Source organism: Drosophila navojoa, chromosome 4 (genome assembly GCF_054131105.1).
Source record: "Drosophila navojoa isolate 15081-1374.11 chromosome 4, UAZ_NAV_1.0, whole genome shotgun sequence".
Taxonomy (NCBI): Eukaryota; Metazoa; Arthropoda; class Insecta; order Diptera; family Drosophilidae; genus Drosophila; species Drosophila navojoa.
Genome location: NC_142892.1, coordinates 8807779 through 8820866, shown reverse-complemented (window position 1 = coordinate 8820866; position 13088 = coordinate 8807779). Strand labels below are relative to the sequence as shown.

Here is a 13088-nt window from a genome sequence, read left to right as displayed (position 1 = left end):
TTAATGATTCATTATCTGATTCATAAATCTGTTTCAATTTTCTAATATATATATAGCCTTTTTAGTCTGATGATTTCCACACCTTTGCTGCTTTCTGCATCTGTTCAGCTTTTCGGTGTTGCCTTAGTTGCTTTAATCGATTTCTCGGACTCTAGTTTTTGTTTTTTCCCGCTTTTGGCTGTTGTGCCCTTTTTTTGCAAATTTTTTTTGTCTATTGCTGCATAAAAATGCGGCTTAATTATTGCCTTATGCATATGAAGGGGTGTGTATATATTAAATATGTGCATATGTGTGTGTGGTCGTTGCCTGCGCCTGAGTCATGCGCCATATATCACTTTCACTTGCCATAGCAAAAATGACAACAGCAACGGGCAAAAATCTCAATCAGGCAAGCAACCGAAAAAGCGAGGCAACCAAACCCTGCCTTGTCCTGTCTTCCCTCTCTCTCTCTGCTTGGGTCCCCTCTCTTCCCATTCCTCATTCTCACTAAACCGCTCTCTCTCTCTCTCACTCTCTCTCCTTTCCTACTGCCAAAGTCCAATTCCGTGTTTAACTTTATCCTCCCTCTCTTTGTTTACCTCTGCCCCTCCTCCACAATCTCTCTCTCTATCTCTGTCTGACGTCAACGCTGCTCTCTGCTCGCAGGAACTGGCCCTGGGGCCATTTGCATTTCATTGTGAAATATCCGCTTGCAGTCGACACTCCATAAAATGCCTTTGAACAACGCCTTGCAACTCTTTGTGGCAGCTGCACACACACACACACAAAGACACAACAAGCTGAGTTGTTGCAAGATCATCGAGTTGCATAAGCACTTAACTGTTGTTGCCAAAAAGAAAATAAAAAAGTCGAATGAGTAGCAGAAGAAAAGAAAACATAATAGTTTTCTAAAGCCTTAAGAAATCACGCTTTGTTTGCCTTTGCAATGATTTCCAATTGGAGCTCGAAGTCACATTCGAAGTTCGAAGACAAATAGCCAATAAGTATTTATCTAACTCATTTCGAAAGACGGTTTATTTTGGCCTTCGTTTTGTGTGCTGTATCGTCGTATATCTTTTGGTTTAGTCACAAGATTTTCACTTTCATTCGCTGACCAAATAGCCAAAGATATTGACAGATATCCGATGCATATGTATATACATATATATGTGTGTGTGTGTATGCAAATTAAATGAACAACCGTAAGCAAAATCTTTTGCTACAGATATGAGAGAAAGATGGCCAATACGAGCAGCAGTTTCAGCCAAGAGGCAACCGCTAAAAGCCAACTATCAACTACCAGCATACGCAGTTAACAGTTAAAAACTTTTTTAATTTCTTCTCGTTGTTTTTTTTTTTCTTTTTTGGCAAATGAAAGAGAAATTGTTCGCCCGGCCGACGAGAAAAATAAATACAGATTTTATATGCTAATTGGTGCGCACACTTCGGACCAAGACTGTAGCTCTGAAGTGATATGAGATGATAGATGAGTTTTGTGCGCTGTTGGGGGAGTTTGCAACTGTTAGTGCTTATCAACGATAAAAACGGTATATGATATACTAAAAGAAAGATATCAAGTCTTAATGAGCTATTAAAACGCTCAAGCTGAATATGCGCGCTATGCATAAAAAGTAACTTTAAATTATTTTATAACATCTAATGAACATCAAAAGCACGAGTAACTGAAAGTCTTTTTTTTATAGTTTTACTATATTTAGATATATTTATGATATATTTTTTAAATTATAATTTTGAATTTGATTCAGTTGTGTGAATTCATATTATAATAGAGAAGAGCATTTGTTATCCAGCTAACTGTAACTTGCTTTGATTTGGCATAAACTAAGCTTTATTTATAGAAATCATTATGAATTTATTTTCTAGAAAATAAACAATTCAGCAATATGCATAAATACGGCAAACAAAATTCGCTTTCTATGAACGGGCCTTTTGTGTAGGACTCTGTGGTAAAAATGTTGCGCAACCAAATCGAAGCATTTGGCGAAGCATTAATCAATATTATGTGGCACAGAATGGTGCTCACAAAGTGAAAAGCTGAAATGCTGAACTGCCGTATGGAATTTGACACCTAAGCAAAATAAGAAAGAAAGAAAAAAAAACAACGATTTGGTTGCGGTTAGTGGCTTTTGCTTTCGTTAAAAATTAAATATTAGACACGACGTGGCTCGGGCTGCAGGTTTAATTAAATTTGTACGCCGTTTATGCCTAAAATGGATAAATATTGGGTTTACTGAATGCCATTAGGGCAGCGTACCGGGGTTACTTAATGACCCAAACAACAATTTTTAGCTGTAAACTGTGAAAGAGAAATGGGAAAAAAGAGATGCGGAGAAAGCAACGCAAGACAAAATCAAACCAACTGCAACAATTCGCTAAATTTACAACAGCAGCAGCCAACAGAACAGGTGAAATATTTACAGGTGAGTCTCTGTCAGTGTCTGTGTTGTGCCTGTGTGTGTGCTTTGGCTGATATGCAAATACAATTTGATTATCTTCGTGATTATTTTCGATTGTGTTGCTCGGCCCCATGTAGTTAGTTGTTAATTGACGAAATGAAATTTGACTTGTAATTATTCGCGGTATTCGGGCTTATTGTGTACGCATTTCACTAAATGTTAATTAAAAATTGTGGCGAATTTTGAATCATTGATTGAAACCATTTGTATTAAACGGTTTTCTAACCGGTTTCATTGAACGGTTTTCCAACGTCTATTCCGAATTATTACTAGTTTATTTACGAACCATAAGCAAAAATAGTACAAGAGATTGATTTTCAGCAGAAAATGAAATATGCGTTGGCAGCTGGCTAATATGGTTTTATTTAATATTCTGATATGCAATTATATTATTAAAGTTTTAAAATATGTATGACTACATGAACGGATCCTTAACCGATAATCAATGAGAATTCGGTAAGTTTCGTATCTTAGCAAAGACACAACCCTAAACCAGTAACAATAATGAGCCTTGCTAAACATACTGATCCCATAAATCAGTGCTGCCACTCCGCTGTATTTTTGAATGGCGCTGCCAGACTCAAATGAAACAGCTGTTGCATTTCGCGCCAAATTGAGCTGCACTGCGCTTAACTGTGTGCGTGTTCAACTGCGTTTTATTTGTGTTTTAATTTCTTTTGAGAAGAAGAGAAATAAACTGACCTGAAATATGAGTACAACAGTTGCAGAAACTGCAACTGCAGCAGAAAATGCTGACAAAACAGACGATTCAATGGAAAAACTGCAAATTGACGAGGAAGACGAAAAGAATGTGTCTCTCGAAGATATTTTAGGTGGAGAAGCTCTGCAAATGTCGGACAGCGAAGATGATGAGACTTCTGCACCAGCAACTAAACAGGTATCCCCGAGAAATATTGCTCAACGGCTACAGGACAGTGATGAAGAGCGGGATGCGAACAATGCAAACGAAGAGATGGAGAAGAATGCAGCACCGAAGCATAGAAAGAAAATCGCGATTATTGATTCAGAAAGTGAAGAGGAACAAGAGGAGGGCACGAAGGCATCTAGAGCAATAACAACCCCGGAAGATACCGATGAGAAAGAAGAAGAGGATTTAATAAAAACAAAACAAAAGTCGAGGAAAAAGATATCAGCAATAGTTGACTCTGACAGCGAAGAAGATCAAGTTGCCAAAGGCAAGGATTCTGGGGCAACAGCAAGAACGGAAGAAAAGAAAAACAACGATGGGGAAGAAGGCGAAGAACTAAGGTCAGAGGCTAAACCTAAGAAGAAGATAAGTGCCATTATTGACACAGACAGCGAAGAGGAGCAGCAGGAGAAGGAGGAGAAGAACGAACATAGCAAGCAAAATAAAAAGAACAAAAAGACAGAGAAAAAAAGGAAACAGCGACTGGCAAGCGGCGATGAGATGAGTGCCCAGTCGAGCGATGACAACCAAAGTGAGAATGAAACAAGAAATAAGCTTAAAGGCATTGTTGATTCAGACTCCGAATCGGAGCGCAGTAATAATGAGGAACCAATGGAACAAGAGGACGCAAGTGAAACGTCTGCAAACAAACAACACAAAACCAAGCCGATGCGGGTAATTAAACAAACTATTATGCAAGCAAGCAAGTATTCAATATTTCACTTCATTGCAGGCCTCAGCTAAGAAAGCATTAGATGGAATGCAGGCCATACAAAGTGAGCAACAAAGGCTGCACCGAGAAGCGCATATAAGTGTGCCCTACCATCAACCCAAGCCACGCACGCTGAAAGAGTTTCTTAGCAGGCGCACCATCAACAAACCACTTGCAGTGGCGTTGGCCGGCGGAAGTCCCATGCCAAGCAAGGAACCCAGGAGATCATTAACGCTGCGCATGAACGACGAGGAACTGCAAGCATATGCGTAAGTTGAATTCACAAAGTCTGGTATATAAAATCTAAATGAAATTACTTGTTTACAGCAAACTAATGGAGGAACGCGCCAAGGAGGCTACCGAGTTCTTTAAATCCGAATCGGAGCACGAAGATGATGATCAAGAAGATGGAGGCAAGGATAAAGACAAAGATGCAGATGTAGATGAGCCAATGGACATAATTGATAAAACAGATCAAATCGATATTGAGATAGGTGGCCAACTGGAGGAGAAGGTAGTTGATGTGGAAGATCATTTATCTCTTCCAGAAATTGAGCCAATAGTTGAGAATATTACAGCAGCCTCTGAGGCTGAAACACTAGAAGATAACGGAGGTATGCCTGAAATCAGTTCACCTACTAAAACAAGACTGGTAACTGAGATTGTGGAGTTGCCCAAGTTGGACTTAAGCAATTTGGATATTACGCCTCCTTCGAAGCCCTCTACGCCACGTATAAGTGAAGCCATCCGACGACTAAAAAATGAGAAAAGCAGCGATATTAGCCCTTCCTTAAAGGGCGATGCCAACATGGTCATTGATCTGGAAACGGGCGACATGTTTGCCAAGAAGCCAACGGGAGTTGATGATTTGCTGGAGCGTCTAATGAAAACGCGGGAGGCCAAGAAGCACAAGACTACGGAAACAGTTAAGTGAGTAAAGAAACAGCTTAATCAGCTTCTATGTTTAAAATTAATATCTTTATGCAGCATTTTATCCGCTGCACATGGTAAGCTGGAGTTATCAAAGGTGAGCATACATCTGCATGAAGAGGAGCCAGTCAACAAGGAGCAGAAGCCTGGCGCTGCGTACCTTAAGATGCAGGATCATCTCAAGACATTAATAACAAATAAACGAATGGAAGAACTACGCAAGAAGCAAGCTGAGGAAATGGAAAATTCAAATGATGAAGCTAATGAGGATGAGGACATGGATGTAGAGGAGGCTGAAGAATATGAGCCAGATGCAAAGCCTAACAAAAAAGAACTGATAATTAATGATGATGAGGAAATTGTTGAGGCAGATAATGCAGAAGAGATTGAAGAAGGAGAGGACGAAGATGTGGAAGTTGACGCTGATGAATCAGAAGCAGAAGCAGACTTGGAAGCAGAGTCGGGAACAGAGGCAGCAGAGCAAGAAACTACCAGCAGCGAGAGCGAACCAGAAGAAGACACACAAACGAGCAAGCGTAAAAATCGTATTATACGGGCATTCGAGGACGACAACTCCGATGAAGATGATGTGGATTTGCTGCAGACGCCCAAACCAAGCAAGGTGGCGCCTGTGACTGCCGACGAACTACAATTATCTGCCCACAAGCTGTTCGACACGGAAATTCAGCGTTCGGCTAGCGATGAAGAGAACGAACTACTCGGGCTGTGCTCAGGAAGATTCACGCAATCGGAAATCTCATCGGCAGCACCGACGGTCGGAGCACTCATTAGTCAAATTCCCATAACACAAACAACAGGAAACACACAACCCGAGGAATTGGAGGCGCTATGCTCAGGCACTTTTGATACTCAGCCGGCACCTGAGAGCAATAAAATACTCTCCAGTGAAGAAGAGGCAAAGGAACCATTGGAAACTGATAAGCCGCGGCAGAAAAAACTGACCAAGAAGAGGCAAAAGAAGAAAGCAAAATTGGGATTCTCCGACGATGAAGAAAGCGATGATGATTCAGATAATAATGTGGAAGAGGAAGAGGATCAGGAAGAGTGCGAGATAGAAGAGCCAGAAGAAGTTCCGGAGACATTCGTCGACTATGACTCCGAAGAAAATGAAATCGTAGTCGAAATGACAAAGAAAGATCGGAAATTGCGCGCATCGAACTTTGTGGAGAATGAAGCTGAATTATCTGAGTCAGAATGGGGCTCTGCTGATGAAGATGAAAAGAATATGGACTGTTATGACATAGAGCTTGGTGACGAAGATCAGTTTGATAGGGAGAAACTCCGCAACGAACTGGGACAGATTCACGCGTAAGTAAATAATGGGTATATTTAGAAATTCACTTTAAGATTTGTCCTCCATTTCCCTCAGACGCAAAATGCTTGATCAGGACATACGAGAGGTGCGCAAGATAAAGGAGATGCTCTTTGAGGATGAGGAGGGTGCAGTGCGACAGCGGCAGTTTCGTTGGAAGAATGCAGATAACGGTCTGGGCTTTAGCTTAGATGATCCCCGCAACCAGAACGGCGATGCTGAAGCCAACGAGGGCAGCGGCGATGAAGAAAACGAGCATTTGTGGCGCAAGATTCGCTACGAGAGAGAGCAGCTTTTACTTGAGAAGGGACTGAAAGAGGTAGTTAACTGAATTGCTGAGTGCAATAGAATCACATGATTAATCCAATTATAATAATAGGCAACACTAGGCAGCGGGTCACCTCTCTCACCGGCTGTGACTAACAGCAACACAACTATACGAAAGCTAACCATAATCACAGCTAAGAAAACCACAGTAGAGGTAAAAAAGAGTTCACCATTCCTGATCTCAAAGACCTCCCAGCAGCAGCAACAGCAGCGAGCGGTGCGTGGTTCATTTCTGGTGCGAGACAAGGAGACACTCAGCAAGCTAGCTGGTTTGACCAAAGGCTCAGTTGGTGATCTGGATGGAACAGCAGGCACTGTTTCCGTCAAGTCAGCCAAAGCTAAAAACTTTGTGTTTGCCACGCTAACTGAGGAGGAGCATGAGGTTGGTGACAGACATCGCGACTCCCAACTATTCCCAATTCCCAATTTCCTTATTTAATTGCAGAATCAAAAGCGAAAGGCGGCCGATTTGCTAAACAGCAGCAGTGAGACTGGCATTAATTTTATGAAAAAGCCAAGACTGGAGCCTCGCCGGGAGAAGTGCCTTATCGATCAGCTGCTTTAAGTTTTAGTTAGCATTTAATTAGCTCTAGTTATCAAAAAATTCAAATTAAAGAAAACATATTTTTAAATATTGAGTGCTGACCGCCCTTTTCCGATTTGCAACACTGATTCACTGCAGCACAACCCCTGCAGTAGCTTTTCAACACTTCACAGCTCTCCCAGAAAAATAAAAAAAAAATAAATACAATAAAAAACAGCAAAATATTGTGGCAAACGCTCGCGTTTGTTTAATGCAAGTATTGTCCATAATATTGAATGGAGTGTAAATACAATTAACGAAGAACGAAACGAATGACAAATCAATGCGCTGGAGCCGCGTTAATCTAATCTGGCTTCTAGCGTTTATGAAGTCGTTTTGAATATACTTTTAGACCGGCGAACGAGACAGTGAAATCAATCAGTCAGTCGGCAGCTGTCCGGAGACGCCGTTGAATGTGCACTAATTAGAGCATTAATTAATAAAAAAGCAAAAGTCAGTCTACAACAACAATATGGTGGCCCAATCGAAAATAAGCCAGGTGTTCAGCTATCAGAACTGGGTGCATGCCGTCTCGGGCGCAGCCGTAAGTGATTTCCCCTAAAATGAATGGGACGAAAGTTCAACTTTTTGAATGTTCAATATCCAAATATATTATTTACACAGGGCGGCTGCATAGCAATGAGCACCTTTTACCCACTGGACACCGTGCGCTCGCGCCTGCAATGTAAGTGCTCGACTAATCTGAAGTTTCGATAGATAAGCAAATTGTATATGGGTAGATAAAGATTGGACGATTGGACTCGAGGGAATACACTTTAATTTGATATATATAGTTTGATAGTGCACACTAATCCATCGATTGGTTTCTCTACTCTTCATATCTATTTTCAGTGGAGGAGAGCGGCGAAGTGCGCAGCACAAAACGTGTTATCAAAGAGATAGTCTTGAATGAGGGATTCTACTCGCTCTATCGTGGACTTGGTCCAGTTCTACAAAGCTTGTGCATTTCAAATTTTGTCTATTTTTACACATTCCATGCCCTCAAGCTGGTCACCTCTAATGGGGCGCGTGGACAGCAGAGCGCCTTGAAGGACCTCTTGCTGGGAAGCATTGCGGGCATCATAAATGTGTTCACAACGACTCCGTTCTGGGTGGTGAATACGCGTTTGCGCATGCGCAATGTGGCCGGCACTTCTGACGAGGTGAACAAGCACTATACAAATCTGCTGCAAGGCCTAAAATACGTGGCCAAAACGGAGGGACTGTCCGGTCTGTGGTCAGGCACCATACCCTCCCTCATGCTAGTCTCCAATCCCGCGCTACAATTCATGATGTACGAGCTGCTCAAACGGAACCTGCAGATATTCACGGGCGGCGAAATGGGCAGCCTGAGCTATTTTGTGATTGGCGCCATTGCCAAGGCATTTGCCACCGTGCTCACCTACCCACTGCAGTTGGTGCAGACCAAGCAACGTCATCGTACCAACGATACGACCAATACCCCCTCCACATCCGAGCAGGCAGGCAAGCAGCAAAAGACGCCATCGATGCTGGAGCTTATGGTCAGCATACTGCAGCATCAAGGCATTGGCGGTCTCTTCCGTGGTCTGGAAGCGAAGATTCTGCAAACGGTGCTAACAGCGGCGCTGATGTTTATGGCCTATGAGAAGATAGCTGGAATAGTTAAGCTGCTGTTAAAACGATCCGCCTAAGAACCTTCTAGTCTCTGCGTAATTTAACTACAAATACTTTAAATGTAAGCTAAGTGGACACGATGGGATAAGGAAAGCACACATGTACACTCCAAAGTTAGCCGATAAGGGTGAATGTTTATGTGACTAAAATACATAAACTGCGTTTAACGAAATTAATAGTAAATTTTATTAGTTCTCAAAAGCGGCCACTGTATTTTCAATGGATTTCGCAGCAGTACTCTCCGTTTCCTGCTCAGCAGTTTCAGTTGCCTTGGAATCGTCGACGTCATTTGTAATCTGCCCATTAACATTTGCCAGCTCGGCTAAATTATATTTCTTAAATTCTAAATAGTTGTCCACGACGCTCAACAGGCACCAGCCTCTCAGCACCTCGACAATGATTGACTTTTTGGCATTGTGCAAATCAACTTTGTTCGCTACGTTCTTTGAGTTAACCAGGTCGGCTAATTCCTTGATTATGGTATCTCGTTTAATTTGCTGATTGTAGCGATGATTGAATATGATGCCATATGTGGTTGCCTCCTTGATAAAGTGCTTGTCGAAGAGAGCTCCAGCTGCATTGATAATATCTGGCATATTGGCGCGACAGACGGACTCGATAGGCACCAGACGCAGCACAAAGCGGGACATGGCTTTACCGGTGTCCTTGATGTCGTTGACTATGTGCTTGCCAAGTGCCACTGGGTCATCCAGCTGAGTGCGTATAAATAAACAGTTCGTAGTGCCTGTGTCCACGTTTTGAAAGCGCTGTTTCCTTTGTGCAATCACCTCGCGGCATTTGGCCACAGCTGCATCCAAATCGTCACTATCGGACTCTCCTCCTGCTTCAGTGTTGGCCGCTTGTTTGCTTTCATCTGATTCTCCTTCCGGGCCGTACAATTCGTCGGCATAATGGTTAAGCAAATTGTAGCACTCACGTACACATGCCTTTTCGTTCATGTTGCAAGTGACAAGAAATCCACGTTGTCCTGGCTGTAACACTTGTTTCTTGCTTTGCTGGAAATACTTCTTTTTGCCATGCTTGAATTTATTATTAACCATTTTCGATTTCTTTATGGCCGGCTCCATGTCACGTTCAACGAATATCTGTAGACGGCGCGCAGTGCTACCATATTTACAATATTCCAACACTAGCTATAAAAATACCATCTTAATACTGCAAAGTGCAGTATTTATTGTACAGCACTAAGCGTTCAGCTGTTTTCAAGCGTGTACCGGCTTAATTTGTTTTATCAGGCAATGGTCGATTCAATAGAAAAGATTTTTAGATTACTTCCTCGCTTTGAGGATATAGAAGAGCTGCTGCAAAATGAAGCTGAGGCGAGATACATACTGAAGCGAGCATCAAATTACTTTGAAAAGTCTTATTTAAATGGAGAAGAGGAGGAAATTTCGTATTTGGTACGGGCACTAGTGGACAAAACCTGGGAACGCATTCATAGTGGACATTTTAGTAGCGTGCCGGTAACCATAAGGAAAATATATGCACTCGGTTGCTACTTTAAGGTGATTTAGCTTATACTACAAGTCAATGAGGTATAACGCTCTTTTTTAAGTAGATTTTCTTTCTGCTATTGGAAGACACAAGCTTGGAGCAGATCGAACTATGTGGCGCTGTTTTGGACGAGGCTCAACTGCTGGGCTGCACAGATAAGCTGTATGAAAAAGGCAATGAACTGAAGGATGCGCTGATGATGTACTTGGACAAGGATGCTATAAAATTTACTAGGGACCCGCTGCCCATCTTAGCACCAGTCGAACGATGCATAGCTAATTGTGATATACCCCAACTGGATGCACCTAGCATCACAGAGTTTCGCACGAAATGCTATGAGAAAATGCAGCCAACGCTGCTGCTTAACACAATCAATCATTGGCCAGCGTTGACTAAATGGCGCGATTTGAATTACCTACTGAAAGTAGCTGGCAATCGCACCGTACCAATTGAAATTGGTTCCAATTACGCCAGCAATGAGTGGTCCCAACAGCTGGTTAAGCTACGTGACTTTCTCTACAGGCAGTTTAGCCAGGGCAACGGAGATCAGGAGATTGAGTATCTAGCACAGCATGAGCTGTTTGCACAGATACCAGCCCTGCAGGCGGACATCTGTGTGCCGGACTACTGCACTGTGACGGCGAGGAATGAAGCAGATGTGGATATTAAAGCCTGGCTAGGACCACGTGACACCATCTCACCGATGCACTACGATCCCAAGCATAACTTGCTCTGCCAAGTGTTTGGTAGTAAAAGTATTATATTAGCTTCTTCTGCAGACACCGAAAATCTGTACCCACACGAAAGCGAGTTCTTGAACAACACCTCCCAGATTAATGCCGCCGAACCGGACTTTGAGCGATTTCCATTATTGAAGAGGGTACAATTTTATAAGCTGTTGCTACAACCTGGCGATTGCTTATATTTACCTCCCAAGTGGTGGCATTACGTGCGCTCCGAAACAGCCAGTTTCTCCGTTAGTTTCTGGTGGGAATAGCTAATCGACTTTGCTCAAGGTGCGTCATAGATGATGTCATTATACGTGGTCTGTGGATCATGAATCACAAGTAGTTTGCTTTGTGAGTATTCATAAGATTATTTATTAGCCAATGAACCTTTGGATGCGGCAAACAAAGTATTAAGTTTACTAATGAATATAAAGATTATAAATACAGTTTGAGAACTTGAGAGATAATTGATAACATTGAAACATGTGTATTAAGAGCTAAGCTTTTATTTCGTGTTGTTTTTGTTTTTGTGTGTTTGTGTTATTTGGTTATGTTATCGATTTATAATCTTCCATAATCTTGCTGTACTTCCAGTTGATGCCTTCGCCCCCACCGCCATGTTATAAGTCTTATCATTCCTTAAATGTTTATTTAACGCTCGGCATCAAGAGCGTCTGGCTTAGTCATGCTTAATGGACGCACCTTTAGCTCCACCACCAATGGTTATTTGTTTCTGCAATTTGCTATACTCCTCGGTGAGGCGATCATATTCACGGTTCAAGCTTTCTGCTTGGGACTTGACGGCTTCTTTATCCTTCTTCTCGCGGTTCAATTCTGAGGTCAGCTCCTGAACACGTTCCTTCAGCTTGTTGAGCTGTAAAACGAGTATCATCTATGTTTGAATACTTATCCAAGGAGAGACTGAGTTTTTTGTATGTGTATGTGTGTGGACGGGGGATATTTGGGGAATGTCGTTTCGAGAACTTAGTATAATCTGGCGCTGAGTCCTTGCACACGTTTCCGCAGGCGTGACAACTGTTTAAAGAGTTTACGAAGAGTTTATACGTTCATTTTGTTTCTTAATGCTCGCCCAACACTTTCCATGCGGGTATATTAAGAAGAAATTGCCTTGAATATACAGCTGCTAGTAGCAAACGGTCAACGTGTTAGGTTGGGGTCAAAGCTCTTTAAACATGCCTGGCCTGGACGATGTACAAAAACTCCAAATGCCAACTATATCAATTTTTATAAGCTGACTTACCTCATTCAGTGTTGAGTCTTCGGTGGCTTCCTTTGCCTTGTCGGTCTTCTCTGTCAATAGAGAGCGAGCAGCGGCTGTAGCGCTCTGAGCCTGTTTCATGGAGGCTTCGCTTTGTGCAAGCAAATTGGCCTGTGCCGAAATCAGTTGGACCAGTTTCCGAATGACCAGAACAAGGAAAATGGCAAATCCCGAAATGTAAAAGTTACGCTGTGCACGGAACAATCTCATGCTGTGCTGCATTTCTACGTTAAGATGCACTTCGCCGCTGTTGTCAGTGTTGGAATACTTGCGCATTTCGCGTATAGCCTCCAGAAGAAACAGCACCAACACACCCATTATTAGGAAAAAGTAGAGATGTGCCTGTTGGGCTAACATGGCTAGAAATTTGGATTTGAAGAAACGGTTCCATTTGTATGGGCTGATTCCGGGCAACACCAACAGCAAAACCACTACGATTTCTGTATACAGAAAACCGGCGATCAAAGTCCACACCAAACTCATTTTTGCTACTTTTCCAATATGTGAAAAGCTTTAGATTTTATTTTATGTGTGCGCTTTGTGTTTTTCTCCTCTGAAACGATTTAAGAATATTACTTTTCTAATTAGTACGAAACACACACCGTGGGTTATTCTATGAAGCTATTTATAAACACATACCG

At 42.2% G+C, this 13088-nt stretch overlaps 5 protein-coding genes across 6 annotated transcripts; 3 read left to right on the top strand and 2 right to left on the bottom strand.

Moving 5' to 3' along the window:
• Positions 1-3062: 3062 nt before the first annotated feature.
• Positions 3063-7318, top strand: Claspin (claspin). Of its 2 annotated transcripts, XM_089258876.1 has the most exons (8): positions 3063-3381; positions 3415-4059; positions 4118-4365; positions 4424-5026; positions 5084-6355; positions 6417-6678; positions 6739-7068; positions 7132-7318. In XM_089258876.1, exons 1-8 carry the CDS (start codon positions 3166-3168, stop codon positions 7249-7251), a joined length of 3696 nt encoding a protein of 1231 aa, XP_089115002.1. In that variant the 5' UTR covers positions 3063-3165; the 3' UTR covers positions 7252-7318. The 2 variants fall into 2 exon arrangements, with proteins under 2 accessions (XP_089115002.1, XP_089115001.1); XM_089258875.1 differs by having other exon boundaries at positions 3064-4059.
• A 105-nt stretch (positions 7319-7423) lies between these two features.
• PMP34 (Peroxisomal Membrane Protein 34) lies at positions 7424-9124 on the top strand. Its single transcript, XM_018101830.3, has 3 exons — positions 7424-7813; positions 7894-7954; positions 8122-9124. The coding sequence occupies exons 1-3, from the start codon at positions 7742-7744 to the stop codon at positions 8940-8942; spliced, it is 954 nt and encodes a 317-aa protein (XP_017957319.1). The 5' UTR covers positions 7424-7741; the 3' UTR covers positions 8943-9124.
• On the bottom strand, positions 9088-10071 carry LOC108651900 (THUMP domain-containing protein 1 homolog). The gene has a single exon (XM_018101831.3). The coding sequence runs from the start codon at positions 10011-10013 to the stop codon at positions 9114-9116; it is 900 nt and encodes a 299-aa protein (XP_017957320.1). The 5' UTR covers positions 10014-10071; the 3' UTR covers positions 9088-9113.
• Positions 10072-10143: 72 nt separating this feature from the next.
• On the top strand, positions 10144-12949 carry JMJD5 (Jumonji domain containing 5). The gene is made up of 2 exons (XM_018101828.3): positions 10144-10451; positions 10505-12949. Exons 1-2 carry the CDS (start codon positions 10185-10187, stop codon positions 11435-11437), a joined length of 1200 nt encoding a protein of 399 aa, XP_017957317.1. The 5' UTR covers positions 10144-10184; the 3' UTR covers positions 11438-12949.
• Positions 11712-12930, bottom strand: LOC108651901 (B-cell receptor-associated protein 31). The gene is made up of 2 exons (XM_018101832.3): positions 12430-12930; positions 11712-12042 (listed from the first exon to the last, which is right to left on the bottom strand). Exons 1-2 carry the CDS (start codon positions 12928-12930, stop codon positions 11848-11850), a joined length of 696 nt encoding a protein of 231 aa, XP_017957321.1. The 3' UTR covers positions 11712-11847.
• Positions 12950-13088: the final 139 nt, after the last annotated feature.

Bases quoted from the DNA above. Each gene is read 5' to 3' on its own strand.
- Claspin (XM_089258875.1), top strand. From the start codon at position 3,166: ATGAGTACAACAGTTGCAGAAACTGCAACTGCAGCAGAAAATGCTGAC. The intron at 4,060-4,117 runs GTAATTAAACAA...ACTTCATTGCAG, and splicing joins ACAAAACCAAGCCGATGCGG to GCCTCAGCTAAGAAAGCATT. The intron at 6,356-6,416 runs GTAAGTAAATAA...CATTTCCCTCAG, and splicing joins GAACTGGGACAGATTCACGC to ACGCAAAATGCTTGATCAGG.
- PMP34 (XM_018101830.3), top strand. From the start codon at position 7,742: ATGGTGGCCCAATCGAAAATAAGCCAGGTGTTCAGCTATCAGAACTGG. The intron at 7,814-7,893 runs GTAAGTGATTTC...TTATTTACACAG, and splicing joins ATGCCGTCTCGGGCGCAGCC to GGCGGCTGCATAGCAATGAG. The intron at 7,955-8,121 runs GTAAGTGCTCGA...ATCTATTTTCAG, and splicing joins CGTGCGCTCGCGCCTGCAAT to TGGAGGAGAGCGGCGAAGTG.
- LOC108651900 (XM_018101831.3), bottom strand. From the start codon at position 10,013: ATGGAGCCGGCCATAAAGAAATCGAAAATGGTTAATAATAAATTCAAG.
- JMJD5 (XM_018101828.3), top strand. From the start codon at position 10,185: ATGGTCGATTCAATAGAAAAGATTTTTAGATTACTTCCTCGCTTTGAG. The intron at 10,452-10,504 runs GTGATTTAGCTT...TTTTTTAAGTAG, and splicing joins CACTCGGTTGCTACTTTAAG to ATTTTCTTTCTGCTATTGGA.
- LOC108651901 (XM_018101832.3), bottom strand. From the start codon at position 12,930: ATGAGTTTGGTGTGGACTTTGATCGCCGGTTTTCTGTATACAGAAATC. The intron at 12,043-12,429 runs GTAAGTCAGCTT...CTCGTTTTACAG, and splicing joins AAGACTCAACACTGAATGAG to CTCAACAAGCTGAAGGAACG.